General features: G+C 44.8%; 1 protein-coding gene across 7 annotated transcripts in view; it reads right to left on the minus strand.

Moving 5' to 3' along the window:
* Positions 1-4,372: 4,372 nt before the first annotated feature.
* Positions 4,373-13,490, minus strand: part of PDLIM1 (PDZ and LIM domain 1) — a 79,663-nt gene continuing 70,545 nt past the window's right edge. For 5 of the 7 annotated variants that reach the window (XM_044296086.1, XM_044296088.1, XM_044296091.1 and 2 more), the window contains 3 exons: positions 7,521-7,580; positions 6,054-6,165; positions 4,373-5,064 (listed from right to left, as the gene is read on the minus strand). In XM_044296086.1, the coding sequence (XP_044152021.1) occupies positions 4,878-5,064; positions 6,054-6,165; positions 7,521-7,580 (359 nt within the window). In that variant the 3' untranslated portion in view covers positions 4,373-4,877. The remainder of the gene's footprint in view (positions 5,065-6,053; positions 6,166-7,520; positions 7,581-13,490) is intronic. The other 2 variants (XM_044296087.1, XM_044296090.1) reach the window with 1 other exon arrangement.

The raw sequence follows: 13,490 nt of genomic DNA on the forward strand, positions 1-13,490 counted from the left end.
AGGCTCAGTGACAATGTCATGCTGGATTATAGAAGTGCGTCCAGGGAGGTCCGAGAACACATCCCTGTTCCGACTATCGAACTCCCTGGCCTCCTGAGTCTGTTTAGAGGAGAGGCTGCCAGCAAATTTTTACAGTGGCAGCCGCCTCTGTTGCATCAGACAGAGGGGCCGGTACCTCTTCTCCTAGAAAACCCGGCCGCAGGCTGTCTCTTGTACAGGTTTTCCTATCTTTCCACGGTTTGAGTAAATTCATATGGTAAACCTGCTCTGGCTTTCGCCGCCCAATTTTCTTGAGTACCTCATAGGGCCCCTGCCACCCGGCCAGGAACTTACTGTCCACGGTCAGAACCAAAACCTGATCACCCGGGTTAAAGATCCTGACCCGAGCCTGCCGATTATAGACCCGACTCTGGGCTCGCTGAGCTGGCTCCATATGCTCCCTAACAAGAGGCAACACTGTCTCTATCCGATCTTGCATTTGGGTAATGTACTCAATGACACTTATGTGGAGTGGGTTGTTGTTCCCATGCCTCTTTGGCCACGTCCAAGAGACCGTGAGGGTGTCTGCCATATAGCAGTTCGAAGGACAAGAACCCAGTAGAGGCCTGGGGTACCTCTTGCACTACGAACATGAGATAGGGCAGAAGGAGGCCCTAGTCCTTCCCATCTTTAGATACTACCTTTTTCAACATATTTTCTAATGTTTGGTTAAACCGTTCTACCAGACTGTCTGTTTGCAGATGGTAAACAGACGTCCGAAGTTGTTTTATGTGCAGCAACTTACATAGTTCCCTCATCACCTTGGATATAAAAAGGGTCCCTTGGTCGGTCAGAACCTCTTTAGGTAGTCCTACTCGGGAAAACATCTCCATGAACTCCTTAGGGTACTTTGACACTAGCGGGAGGACGGATCCGACAGGCTGTTCACCCTGTCGGATCTGTCCTGCCGCTATTTTGCCGTGCCACTGCTCCGTCCCTATTGACTATAATGGGGACAGGGCGGATCTAAAAAATCAGATATGCAGTACTTTTAGTCCGGCGGCCTCTGACCGTGCACTGCCGTGCTGCGCCGGAGCCGGGTCCGGCGGCACGGCAGAATAGCGGCAGGACGGATCCGACAGGGTGAACAGCCTGTCGGATCTGTCCTGAGCTAGTGTGAAAGTAGCCTTAGCTATGAGTTTGGCTGAGGTATGTCGCAGTGGCACTGCCTCCGGGTACCGAGTGGCGTAGTCTAGAATGACTAAGATGTGTTGATGCCCTCTGGCGGACTTCGGTACTGGGCCTATGATGTCCATAACTATTCAGTCAAGCGATACTTCGATAATCGGGAGAGGTACTAGGGGACTACGGAAATGTGGCTGGGGGCTAGTTATCTGGCAGGTCGGGCAAGACTTACAAAACTCTTCCACTTCTTTGAATATGCTGGGCCAGTAAAACCGCTGTAGAATACGATCCTGAGTTTTCTGCAGCCCCAGGTGACCACCGAGAACATGTTGGTGGGCTAGATCTAACACAAGCTTGCGATAAGCCTTGGGGACCACCAACTGTTCAATAGGCTCACCCCGTAGTTGGTTTACCTGATACAACATATCCTGATGAACCACAAAACGGGTAAACACTGACTCTGCCCCAGGTTGTTGTGGTTCACCATCTACTATTAACACATTTTCCAAGGCGCAATAGAGTTGGGTCCCGACGTTGGGCGGGACCAAAATTATCCCCAAAGATATTGAGGTCTGCCAATTCAAGACCTGGTGGCAAGTCCTCCACATCTCCTACTACCATCACACTTAGTGAAGTTGTCTACCCCTCTTCCACCGAAGTGGCGGTCACCTCTATCGCTGTCCCTTCGGTCTCAGGTTCCCAGGGTTTTGGTCTCCCCCCTGAGCCAGGCCACTCTGCTAGGGTTACCCCTGTCTCATGGGTATCAGTCACTCTCATAACAGGCCATAGTGCCGGGAAACCTCTCCCTATTATAAGTTTGTAGTGTACTCCATCTGCCAGCCCGTGGTTAGAGACACCAGGGCGGTGGGATAGTCTTTTAAGTCTCCATGGATGCACATGACCCCAACTTTCCGGCCTGACCGTACCAGTGGAGCCCTTACTAGGGACACCGGACTCCCCGAGTCCAGCAGAGCCTCCGCCGGAGTATCTCCTACCTCCACCTGGCACAGGTGGTTTATCATTTTTGGGGTACCTTCCTGGCATATAGTGACTGACGGTAGCCATAGTTAGTTCCATGGGTTCCACCTGATGGGGACAGTCAGCTCTTCCATGCCCCGGCTCCTGACACCATCAGCAGACTATTGGAGCCAGGTCCATAGAGGGTACACCCCGGGTGGGTTTGATTGATACAAGTCGTCGGGTCTGGGATGGAGATTTACAGGGTTTGACTAACCCCCTCCGAACAGACCCCCCTGTAACAGTCTTAGTAGCCTCGTAGTGCTCCACCAGGTCCACCATTTTTAGGGCGTTGCCAGGAGAAAACTGGCTGATCCAGTGCTGGAGAGGGGTTGGCAGAGCCCTCCAGAACATATCAACCAATAGTCTATGCAGCATAGCCATGGGACTCAGCACATCAGGCTGTAGCCACTTAATACTTATAATACTGGGTCCTCGCAGGCTCAGCCGGCTTAAACCCCCACTGATGTACCCGCTGGGCCCGGACCAACACATTCACCCCCAGTCTTGCCAAAATCTCACCCTTTACTTTTTGGCACTTGGCCGCTTGACCGTCCGGCAAGTCGAAATACACCCGCTGGGAATCGGATGCCAGGAATGGAGCGGCGACCTCAGCCCACTGGTCACGGGGTAGCTTTTCCCTGATGGCCACTTTCTCGTACATCGTCAGGTAAGTTTCAATGTCGTCTGCAGGGGTCATATTATAAATCGCGGCACGGACTGCTTTCCGGGCATCGTGGACGCTCGGGGTTGCTCCTGCTATCTGCAAAGCCATCACGTTTTGTAGCAGCAACTGGTTAGTCTCCTGCTGCTGCTTATTAGCCTTGATTTGCTGCAGGTTTGTCTCTCGCTGCTGTAGATTCTTCACAACAGCCTCCATTTTGTCATGGGACACTGGTTGTAATACAGCTGGTTTAATGTACAACATACAACTGTGCCTGAAAAAGGGAGAGGTGCCAATATCTCCATGGGGATTCCCGCTTTAGCCAGAGCCTCCTTGCCTTCGTAAAGAGAACGGATCAGGTAGGTTCTGGAGTTATAAAAGAGTCAGGGAGAATGGAAAGCCCCAATTGTAGCATACCTGGGCCTGCTGGAGAGCCATTGTGACGGGCTTCAAGTTCCTGTGGTGCCCCAAGGTAGAAGGAGCCAGGTCAGAGTACAGCCATGCCGTGGGTGGTAGGCCCAGCAGCGTTGGTAGATTGCGAGCAGCTGGTCACGGGCCTCTGAGTAGTGGAGTTTCAGTACAATGTCCCTGGGAAAATCTGAGTTCTTTGGAGTGCCCAGAGCTCCGTGAATCCGATCAATTCTGAACAGGGAGTTCCGAATTGAAGAGATCCATGGCTGTTCGGTGCAATAAGGTATAGTCTTTGGGGATTTCCCAGATGTGGAGGTTCACTCTCCTGGAGCGGTTCTCCAAGTCCTGAATTTTTAGCTCCAAAGCCTCTAATTATGCTGCCTGGGTATCAATGTTTTAATCTATCCGCTCCTATGGCATCCACTATACTGCGACCCATTGGCCAAGGTTGTGAATTTGGCAAGTAAACTCCGCCACCGCCTTAGCTAGCTCGTCTCAGAACAGTTGTCTGATGTTCTGGTAGAGATCCCTCAGCGGAGAAGCAGTAGGCGAGGAGGGAGCTGGTGGTGGGGATCATGGCACTCCATGATTAGAGTCCTTGTTGTTAGCAGGAGCAGGCAGGTCCGCCATTTTGGAGGCCGCTTGCGAGGCAAAGATAGCCGTAATGGATTGAGATAGAGGCTGAAAGGTCAGCGTAGCGCCCGATTTTTGGGACTTAATCCCAAGTCATAATCCCAAGTGGATGGGTGTTCTGGTCAGTACTTGTGAAGCTGCAAAGCAGCGCTAAATCAGTCCTTTAGCAGTGGCGGGCCCTGGGCTCACACAGTGCACATCCGCTCCTGTGAACTGCATGCATGCGCCCCCAGTAGTTGATTTTTAAAGCGGAAAACCACTTTAAAACTTGAAACTGAACTCTGCTTCGGTTCTAAGGTACTACTACATCTTGGCTGCAGCAATAAAGTGTTTTCATGTATTCTAATTATTTTCTTCTGCCTCTACATTCCACTCGTATTCAGTGATTTTCCAGCACAGGACACGTTACCACCATCCCCTTGTTCTGCTAGTAATGGACACTAAATAGCTACAGACCATTATAAAAATCACGCGACTCACATCTCTGTAATAAAGATTTTCTGTATTGAATATCAACAAAAGCAAAGATGAAAAAACATCATAGATGTTGGTTTGAAATTACCATCATGTAGAAAGTTTCCACAGGCGTCCACCGGCAGATTTATCAAAACGGTCTAAAAGTAAAACTGGCCTAGTTTTGCAAGGCAGGCAATCACAGGGTAGCTTTTATTTTTCCATGGCTGTATTTTTTTTTCATGAACAGGGCCACACCTGTCCACAGGTTGTATTTGGTATTGCAGTTCAGTCTCATTCACTTCCGTGGAGTTGCAATACCAGACACAACCTATGGACATATGTGGCGCTGAGGACTCATATTGGTTGCTATAGGCAGCAAGGCCAGATTAACTTGTAGACAGTTTTGATAAGTCACCCCTGGTATTTTCTCAAGAAGCTTTACTGCAAACATTCATGTTTAGTTACACAGAGGCCTTGCTTAGCATTAAAACAGGCTACAGAATGTCACTTTTCAGCTGCAGAGAGGTTGTGTTTATTTTGGAAACACTGCCACCACTTCGTATCCTTCAGGCGGTGTCATACGTTCCCGGGCATGCTTTTCACAGTACATCTTATCCTCTACAAAAAAGTGCCCCTTCTGTTTGAGATTCATTCCACAGTCACAGCACACGTAGCATTCGGGGTGACGAGGCTTGTCCCGGATCTTCACAAAGATACCCCTGAGAAACGCAAAAACATTGTAAGGGTTCCTTTACACACACAGTTTTTTTTTGCCATGAAAAGCCTCAAAAAATGTTTTGTCCAGTGTTTTTTTTTTTTTGCATTTCTATCGTATTTCTTATAGGGAAAGTACACCTTCCCAAAACGCCAACACATATCACTCACACATATGGTGTTATTGTTTTTTTTTTTTTTACAGTGAAGTGTGGCACAAATGATGACAAAACTGCTTTGAGACCAAATGTGTGGAGGAGTTGTTGGTGTTGAAGGACCTGCATGCAGGTCCTGAAGCCAGAGGAGAGAACTGCCAGGAGGCAGAGAAATAGCTGCTGTGTAAGTGTTTGGGGTCTTCTCTAAGAGAACTGTCTTAGTTAAAAGGGGTCTGGTATGGAGTCTGTATTCGTTTAGGGGGCCTTGTATTTATTTCTGCGTCACTCTGAATTAATTTAACTTCACTCTAGTAAATATTGTCCAAAAGTACGAGAGCATGTCTCTCACACAGAAGAAGAAAAAAGCGATAGAAGAGTGTAGAAGAAAGAGAAAGAAAGGAAAGGAAGGGAAGGAAAGCAAAGGAAGAAAAGGGGGTTTTGGAAGAAAGAGGAAAGGGGAAGAGGGGGATCGCAAAAGAAAAGTGGAGCAGGGATATGGTGAAAATGAAAAGTAGTGGTTATCTCCATCAGATACAGTAGTACCGTGATCGACTATTATGCTAAAAAGGTAAAACATTTGGAGGAAGGGTCTGAATTAACTTGTGTCGCTATGGAATGGCCGCAGAAGCATTGGACCAAAGTTGTCGCTGCAGCAAATTCTTTAGTCACCAGGAGTTCCGGGCCAGATGGAGAAGAAAAGGAAAGTAAACAACTCCAAACTGCTCAGAGCCTATGGTCTACTTAACCCCTGACTAGATCCAGTGAGCATGTATACAGCAGTGTTTGAAATTAAATCCTGTGTATATAAAGGAGATTAAATACAGTAAAATGCTACTTACACAATCCCATTTCCACAGTGATCACATATGGGCAGTTTCTGTCCACTGCCGATTGAGGCAGCCACTTTGGTAGTAGGAGCTCTTACACTACGGAACCCAGAAGGTTTCTCCCCTGTATCAGTAATGAAAAAAATACAGAACATCCAGATTAGCCTATTGACATAGAAAAATATCATATTTTGCATTTGACCATGTGAAACTTAGAAGCTGCAATGCCTTTGAACTGTGAATTCATGAAGTTGTAGTAGGCAGGACATGTCATGGTAGCAGTGAGCAAGTTCTCTTCCCTTTTAAAAATTGATGATTTTTAACTAATTATAGAAAAAGATACTAGCAATGTGCACAGAAACTGTACTGCAGGACACAGCCGCTATAGTATGGACCTACCATCTCCAAATGCCCTCAATAGACACGGTTAAATATGAACTTCCTGACTACCTGCACCCACAACAGGTCAAGCAGAAGTTTACTGTATTCTATTTTAGTGTTGCATTGTTTGAAACACTAGGGGGCGCTAAGGAGTTTACTTTATGCTGTTTTATTATGCCATTGATTGTGTAAAAAGTATGCTGTAAGTTCTTAAAGGGGTTTTCTGGGGTCCTCAAAAATTTAGCAGAAGGCCAGAAAAGTTTTTAAGTTAAAAATAAAACGTACTCACACGCTCAATTACTGACCGGTACACGGCTGCTGCTAGGGTGGTCCCGGCCGTCTTTGTTTACGCCACAGCAGTGATTATGTCACCGACTACTCCATGTGATTGCTAAAGCTAAACGGGTAAATGGGTACACCACTCTTGATGTGCCTACAGTAACTACCTCAGGTGACAGCTGAGGTCAGAAACTGGCTGCAGCGATCACGTGAAATAGTCAGTGATGTCATTGTCGCAGCGCTGGAAGTAAAGTGGCGTTGCTGGAAGGAAGGGGACTGAGTTGATGAGCTATTTTTTTATTTTTATTTTTCTTTTAGAATATTCCCGACCTCCTGCAAAATATTTTAATGGGGATTTGTGGGAATTCAAACTTTAGCTAGCTGCTGCTGCCACAAGCGAGGGAAGTAGCATTTTAACTATGTGACTATACAGTTTATTTGGAGCTCCAGCTACCGAAAAAATATAAAAAAAATAATTAGCATAATTGGTAAAAGGTGGATATCCACTTGAAAAGCCCAATAAATAAACGTGTTAATGGTTTTCGGGCTGGTTTTGCTTTGTGATATTTTCACTAGATTCCAATTCCATTCATAAATTTAAATAATTCATTTTTAGCTGAAAACTACTGAAAATTGATGCTATTCTAAGAAAGAGATCGCAGAGCAGATATGAGCCTGGTCACTGCCATATCATGCACCTTGTCCTGCCTTCCCTTCATAGAGATAACATGCAGTTCGCCACAGGAATAGCGCACGTGGTGACAGAAGTGAGCAGCTTTCACTTGCAAGTGATAGAGAGTATCCTTCCATATCCTCTACCTTGATCTATAACATGGTTACTTGCAGGACCTGTGTATGCAATTTCTGTGCCCTCAAAATCTGGCGACAGGAGAGAATGGTAAATCATTTAGACTATTATATACAGTACATCTCACGTGCACAGCCATTGTGTAACTGTGTGTACAGACCATACGTATAAGGCTGTATTCACATCATGTTTGGTGCTTACATTTGGCATATTCATTGGGAAAAGCTACCATTTACCCAATGAAGGCCAAAATAGTGTCCATTTGTCCTCCGTCCAGCCAGTAGACATGACTATACCTTATTTCTCGCCAGTAAAAAAAAAAGCTTATTACCTGCATATATCACTGTCAAAGTTATACTTCAGATAACTGCTGTGGCATCAGAGGAGTAACCTTCACACATTAGAAAATCTCCTTTTCCAGTATTAAAGAGGACCTTTCACCACTCCTGACATGCCTGTTTTAATAGCCCCATGCATTCCCCATATAATAACAATTCTGGAGCATCTATTCTTATGGCTCTATGTGGTGCCATTCCTTTATTATTCCTACTAGAAGTTATGAATGAATTGCTAGCAGTCTGCAGTAAGGGTACAAAGGGGTGGTAACCAGTTGGAGGTGTGTCCCTGCACAGTCTGACTCTATCCAATCAGTGCTGCCATTGTCAGACTGTGCAGGTACACCCCCCCCCCCCCCAAACCGGTAAAACCCCTTTGTACCCTTACTGCAGACTGCTAGCAATTCATTCATAACTTCTAGTAGAAATAACGGAATAGTACAGCATAGAGCCATAAGAATAGATGCTCCAGAATTGTTATTACATGGGGAATGCATGAAGCTATTAAAACAGGCATGTCAGGAGAGGTGACAGGTCCTCTTTAAAGAGGTTGTGCAACCAGTATCAATATCAGATTGGCAGGGGTCCGATACCTGGCACCACCACCGATCAGCTGTTTGAAGAGGAGACAGCACTCCATGCGAGTGCTGCTTCCTCTTCGATACATTATGCGTTGTCTCTCCTGTAGCGGCAGTGCAGTGTAATTACAAGTACTCACTCCATTCAAACGAAAGGAATCAATACTTGTAATTACAATGCACTTAGGAGACAATGGGCAGTATAATGTACAGGAAGTAGCACTCACATGGAGCACCGCCTCCTTCAAACAGCTGATTAGTGGGGGTGCTGGGTGTGAGATGCCCTGCGATCAGATATTGATGACCCATACGGAGGATAAGTCATCAATACAAACAGGCTGCACAACCCCTTTAAGTGTTTCTATTTGTAAGAGTTTTAAATCTTGCATTATAAACTTGGAAGAGATCTCATGTCATTTTTTCAAATGCTATATAAAGGGTATGCTGCCACAGAGCGGATACGTTGTGGATATCCAAAGTGGAATTGCAGGTTGAAAATCTGCAGCATTTACAGCGGCAGCAAAGTAGATGAAATTTTACCAAATCTCATTCACATGTTGCAGAAGAAGAAAAATCTGTGCAGATATTGACCTGCAGTGGTCAGTCCCCAGCAAGTCATGTTTAGGGCTCATTCACATGAGTGTGTGCAGTCCAGAAATCACGTTCTGTGTGCGCGTGATCCTCCATTCTGGACACTGCTCATCTTGCAGGAGCACAGGGCATTATACTGATTTATAAGGCTATGTGTCTCTGCATGACCTTCCTTCTACAGGATCATACTGACATAAAGCTGTCACTATGAATCTGTAGCAATAAGGTCATGCAGAGACACATAGCCTTATAAACCACTATAATGACACTCGCTCCTGCAAGATGAGCAGTGTCCAGAACGGCGATTACGCTTTCCGGACGGCACACGCTCATGTGAAACAGCCCTTACACTGTGGATTTTCACTGCAGATTTCACCATCAGAAATGCATAGGGTAAAATGTGCGCCAATGTGCAGCAAAATCCGCTTGGACGATGACTGCGGATTTACTCATAACCAGTAAATGATAGCTTTAGGGCATCTGTCAGCAGATTTGTACCTATGAAACTGGCTGACCTGACGTGCGGTTGGCAGCTGAAGGCATCTGTGTTGGTCCCATGCTCATATGTGCCCTCGGCCTCAATGCTGAGAAAAATGAAGTTTTAATATATGGAAATGAGACTCTAGGAGAAACGGGGGCATTGCCATTACACCTAGAGGCTCTGCTCTCTCTGCAACTGCTGTGCCCTCTGCACTTTGATTGACAGGACCAGGCAGTGAAAACTTCATAACACCAAGCCCTGTCAAAGTACAGTAGCAGTTGGAGAGAGAGTCTCTAAGTATTGCACCTAGAAGCTCATTTCCATATATTATAACTTCATTTTCTCAGCATTGCGGGCACATATAAGCATAGGACCAACACAGACGCCTTCAGCTGCCAAGCGCACATGTAACAGGTAAGCCAGTTTCATGGGTACAGACCTGCTGACAGATGCCCTTTAAAGGGTTTTCTGACCGTTTTAACCACTTCAGCCCCGCTAGGTGAAACCCCCTTCATGACCAGAGCACTTTTTACACTTCGGCACTACACTACTTTCACCGTTTATCGCTCGGTCATGCAACTTACCATACAAATGAATTTTACCTCCTTTTCTTCTCACTAATAGAGCTTTCATTTGGTGGTATTTCATTGCTGCTGGCATTTTTACTTTTTTTGTTATTAATCAAAATGTAACGATTTTTTTGCAAAAAAATGACATTTTTCACTTTCAGCTGTAAAATTTTGCAAAAAAAACGACATCCATATATAAATTTTTCGCCAAATTTATTGTTCTACATGTCTTTGATAAAAAAAAATGTTTGGGCAAAAAAAAAATGGTTTGGGTAAAAGTTATAGCATTTACAAACTATGGTACAAAAATGTGAATTTCCGCTTTTTGAAACAGCTCTGACTTTCTGAGCACCTGTCATGATTCCTGAGGTTCTACAATGCCCAAACAGTAGAAAACCCCCACAAATGACCCCATTTCGGAAAGTAGACACCCTAAGGTATTCGCTGATGGGCATAGTGAGTTCATAGAACTTTTTATTTTTTGTCACAAGTTAGCGGAAAATGATGATGATTTTTATTTATTTATTTTTTCTTACAAAGTCTCATATTCCACTAACTTGCGACAAAAAATAAAAAATTCTAGGAACTCGCCATGCCCCTCACGGAATACCTTGGGGTGTCTTCTTTCCAAAATGGGGTCACTTGTGGCGTAGTTATACTGCCCTGGCAATTTAGGGGCCCAAATGTGTGAGAAGAACTTTGCAATCAAAATGTGTAAAAAATGACCGGTGAAATCCAAAAGGTGCACTTTGGAATATGTGCCCCTTTGCCCACCTTGGCAGCAAAAAAGTGTCACACATCTGGTATCGCCGTACTCAGGAGAAGTTGGGGAATGTGTTTTGGGGTGTCATTTTACATATACCCATGCTGGGTGAGAAAAATATCTTGGTCAAATGCCAACTTTGTATAAAAAAAATGGGAAAAGTTGTCTTTTGCCAAGATATTTCTCTCACCCAGCATGGGTATATGTAAAATGACACCCCAAAACACATTCCCCAACTTCTCCTGAGTACGGCGATACCAGATGTGTCACACTTTTTTGCTGCCAAGGTGGGCAAAGGGGCACATATTCCAAAGTGCACCTTTCAGATTTTGCAGGCCATTTTTTTACACATTTTGATTGCAAGGTACTTCTCACACATTTGGGCCCCTAAATTGCCAGGGCAGTATAACTACGCCACAAGTGACCCCATTTTGGAAAGAAGACACCCCAAGGTATTCCGTGAGGGGCATGGCGAGTTCCTAGAATTTTTTATTTTTTGTCACAAGTTAGCGGAAAATGATGATTTTTTTTTTTTTCTCTTTTTTCCTTACAAAGTCTCATATTCCACTAACTTGCGACAAAAAATAAAAAATTCTAGGAACTCGCCATGCCCCTCACGGAATACCTTGGGGTGTCTTCTTTCCAAAATGGGGTCACTTGTGGCGTAGTTATACTGCCCTGGCAATTTAGGGGCCCAAATGTGTGAGAAGTACTTTGCAATCAAAATCTGTAAAAAAATGACCGGTGAAATCCGAAAGGTGCACTTTGGAATATGTGCCCCTTTGCCCACCTTGGCATCAAAAAAGTGTCACACATCTGGTATCGCCGTACTCAGGAGAAGTTGGGGAATGTGTTTTGGGGTGTCATTTTACATATACCCATGCTGGGTGAGAGAAATATCTTGGCAAAAGACAACTTTTCCCATTTTTTTATACAAAGTTGGCATTTGACCAAGATATTTTTCTCACCCAGCATGGGTATATGTAAAATGACACCCCAAAACACATTTCCCAACTTCTCCTGAGTACGGCGATACCAGATGTGTCACACTTTTTTGCTGCCAAGGTGGGCAAAGGGGCACATATTCCAAAGTGCACCTTTCGGATTTTGCAGGGCATTTTTTACACATTTTGATTGCAAAGTTCTTCTCACACATTTGGGCCCCTAAATTGCCAGGGCAGTATAACTACGCCACAAGTGACCCCATTTTGGAAAGAAGACACCCCAAGGTATTCCGTCAGGGGCATGGCGAGTTCCTAGAATTTTTTATTTTTTGTCGCAAGTTAGTGGAATATGAGACTTTGTAAGGAAAAAAGAAAAAAAAAGAAAAATCATCATTTTCCGCTAACTTGTGACAAAAAATAAAAAATTCTAGGAACTCGCCGTGCCCCTCACGGAATACCTTGGGGTGTCTTCTTTCCAAAATGGGGTCACTTGTGGCGTAGTTATACTGCCCTGGCAATTTAGGGGCCCAAATGTGTGAGAAGTACTTTGCAATCAAAATCTGTAAAAAAATGACCGGTGAAATCCGAAAGGTGCACTTTGGAATATGTGCCCCTTTGCCCACCTTGGCATCAAAAAAGTGTCACACATCTGGTATCGCCGTACTCAGGAGAAGTTGGGGAATGTGTTTTGGGGTGTCATTTTACATATATCCATGCTGGGTGAGAGAAATATCTTGGCAAAAGACAACTTTTCCCATTTTTTTATACAAAGTTGGCATTTGACCAAGATATTTTTCTCACCCAGCATGGGTATATGTAAAATGACACCCCAAAACACATTTCCCAACTTCTCCTGAGTACGGCGATACCAGATGTGTCACACTTTTTTGCTGCCAAGGTGGGCAAAGGGGCACATATTCCAAAGTGCACCTTTCGGATTTTGCAGGGCATTTTTTACACATTTTGATTGCAAAGTTCTTCTCACACATTTGGGCCCCTAAATTGCCAGGGCAGTATAACTACGCCACAAGTGACCCCATTTTGGAAAGAAGACACCCCAAGGTATTCCGTGAGGGGCATGGCGAGTTCCTAGAATTTTTTATTTTTTGTCGCAAGTTAGTGGAATATGAGACTTTGTAAGGAAAAAAGAAAAAAAAAGAAAAATCATCATTTTCCGCTAACTTGTGACAAAAAATAAAAAATTCTAGGAACTCGCCGTGCCCCTCACGGAATACCTTGGGGTGTCTTCTTTCCAAAATGGGGTCACTTGTGGCGTAGTTATACTGCCCTGGCAATTTAGGGGCCCAAATGTGTGAGAAGTACTTTGCAATCAAAATCTGTAAAAAAATGACCGGTGAAATCCGAAAGGTGCACTTTGGAATATGTGCCCCTTTGCCCACCTTGGCATCAAAAAAGTGTCACACATCTGGTATCGCCGTACTCAGGAGAAGTTGGGGAATGTGTTTTGGGGTGTCATTTTACATATATCCATGCTGGGTGAGAGAAATATCTTGGCAAAAGACAACTTTTCCCATTTTTTTATACAAAGTTGGCATTTGACCAAGATATTTTTCTCACCCAGCATGGGTATATGTAAAATGACACCCCAAAACACATTTCCCAACTTCTCCTGAGTACGGCGATACCAGATGTGTCACACTTTTTTGCTGCCAAGGTGGGCAAAGGGGCACATATTCCAAAGTGCACCTTTCGGATTTTG

Source organism: Bufo gargarizans, chromosome 6, assembly GCF_014858855.1.
Source record: "Bufo gargarizans isolate SCDJY-AF-19 chromosome 6, ASM1485885v1, whole genome shotgun sequence".
In the NCBI taxonomy this organism is placed as follows: Eukaryota; Metazoa; Chordata; class Amphibia; order Anura; family Bufonidae; genus Bufo; species Bufo gargarizans.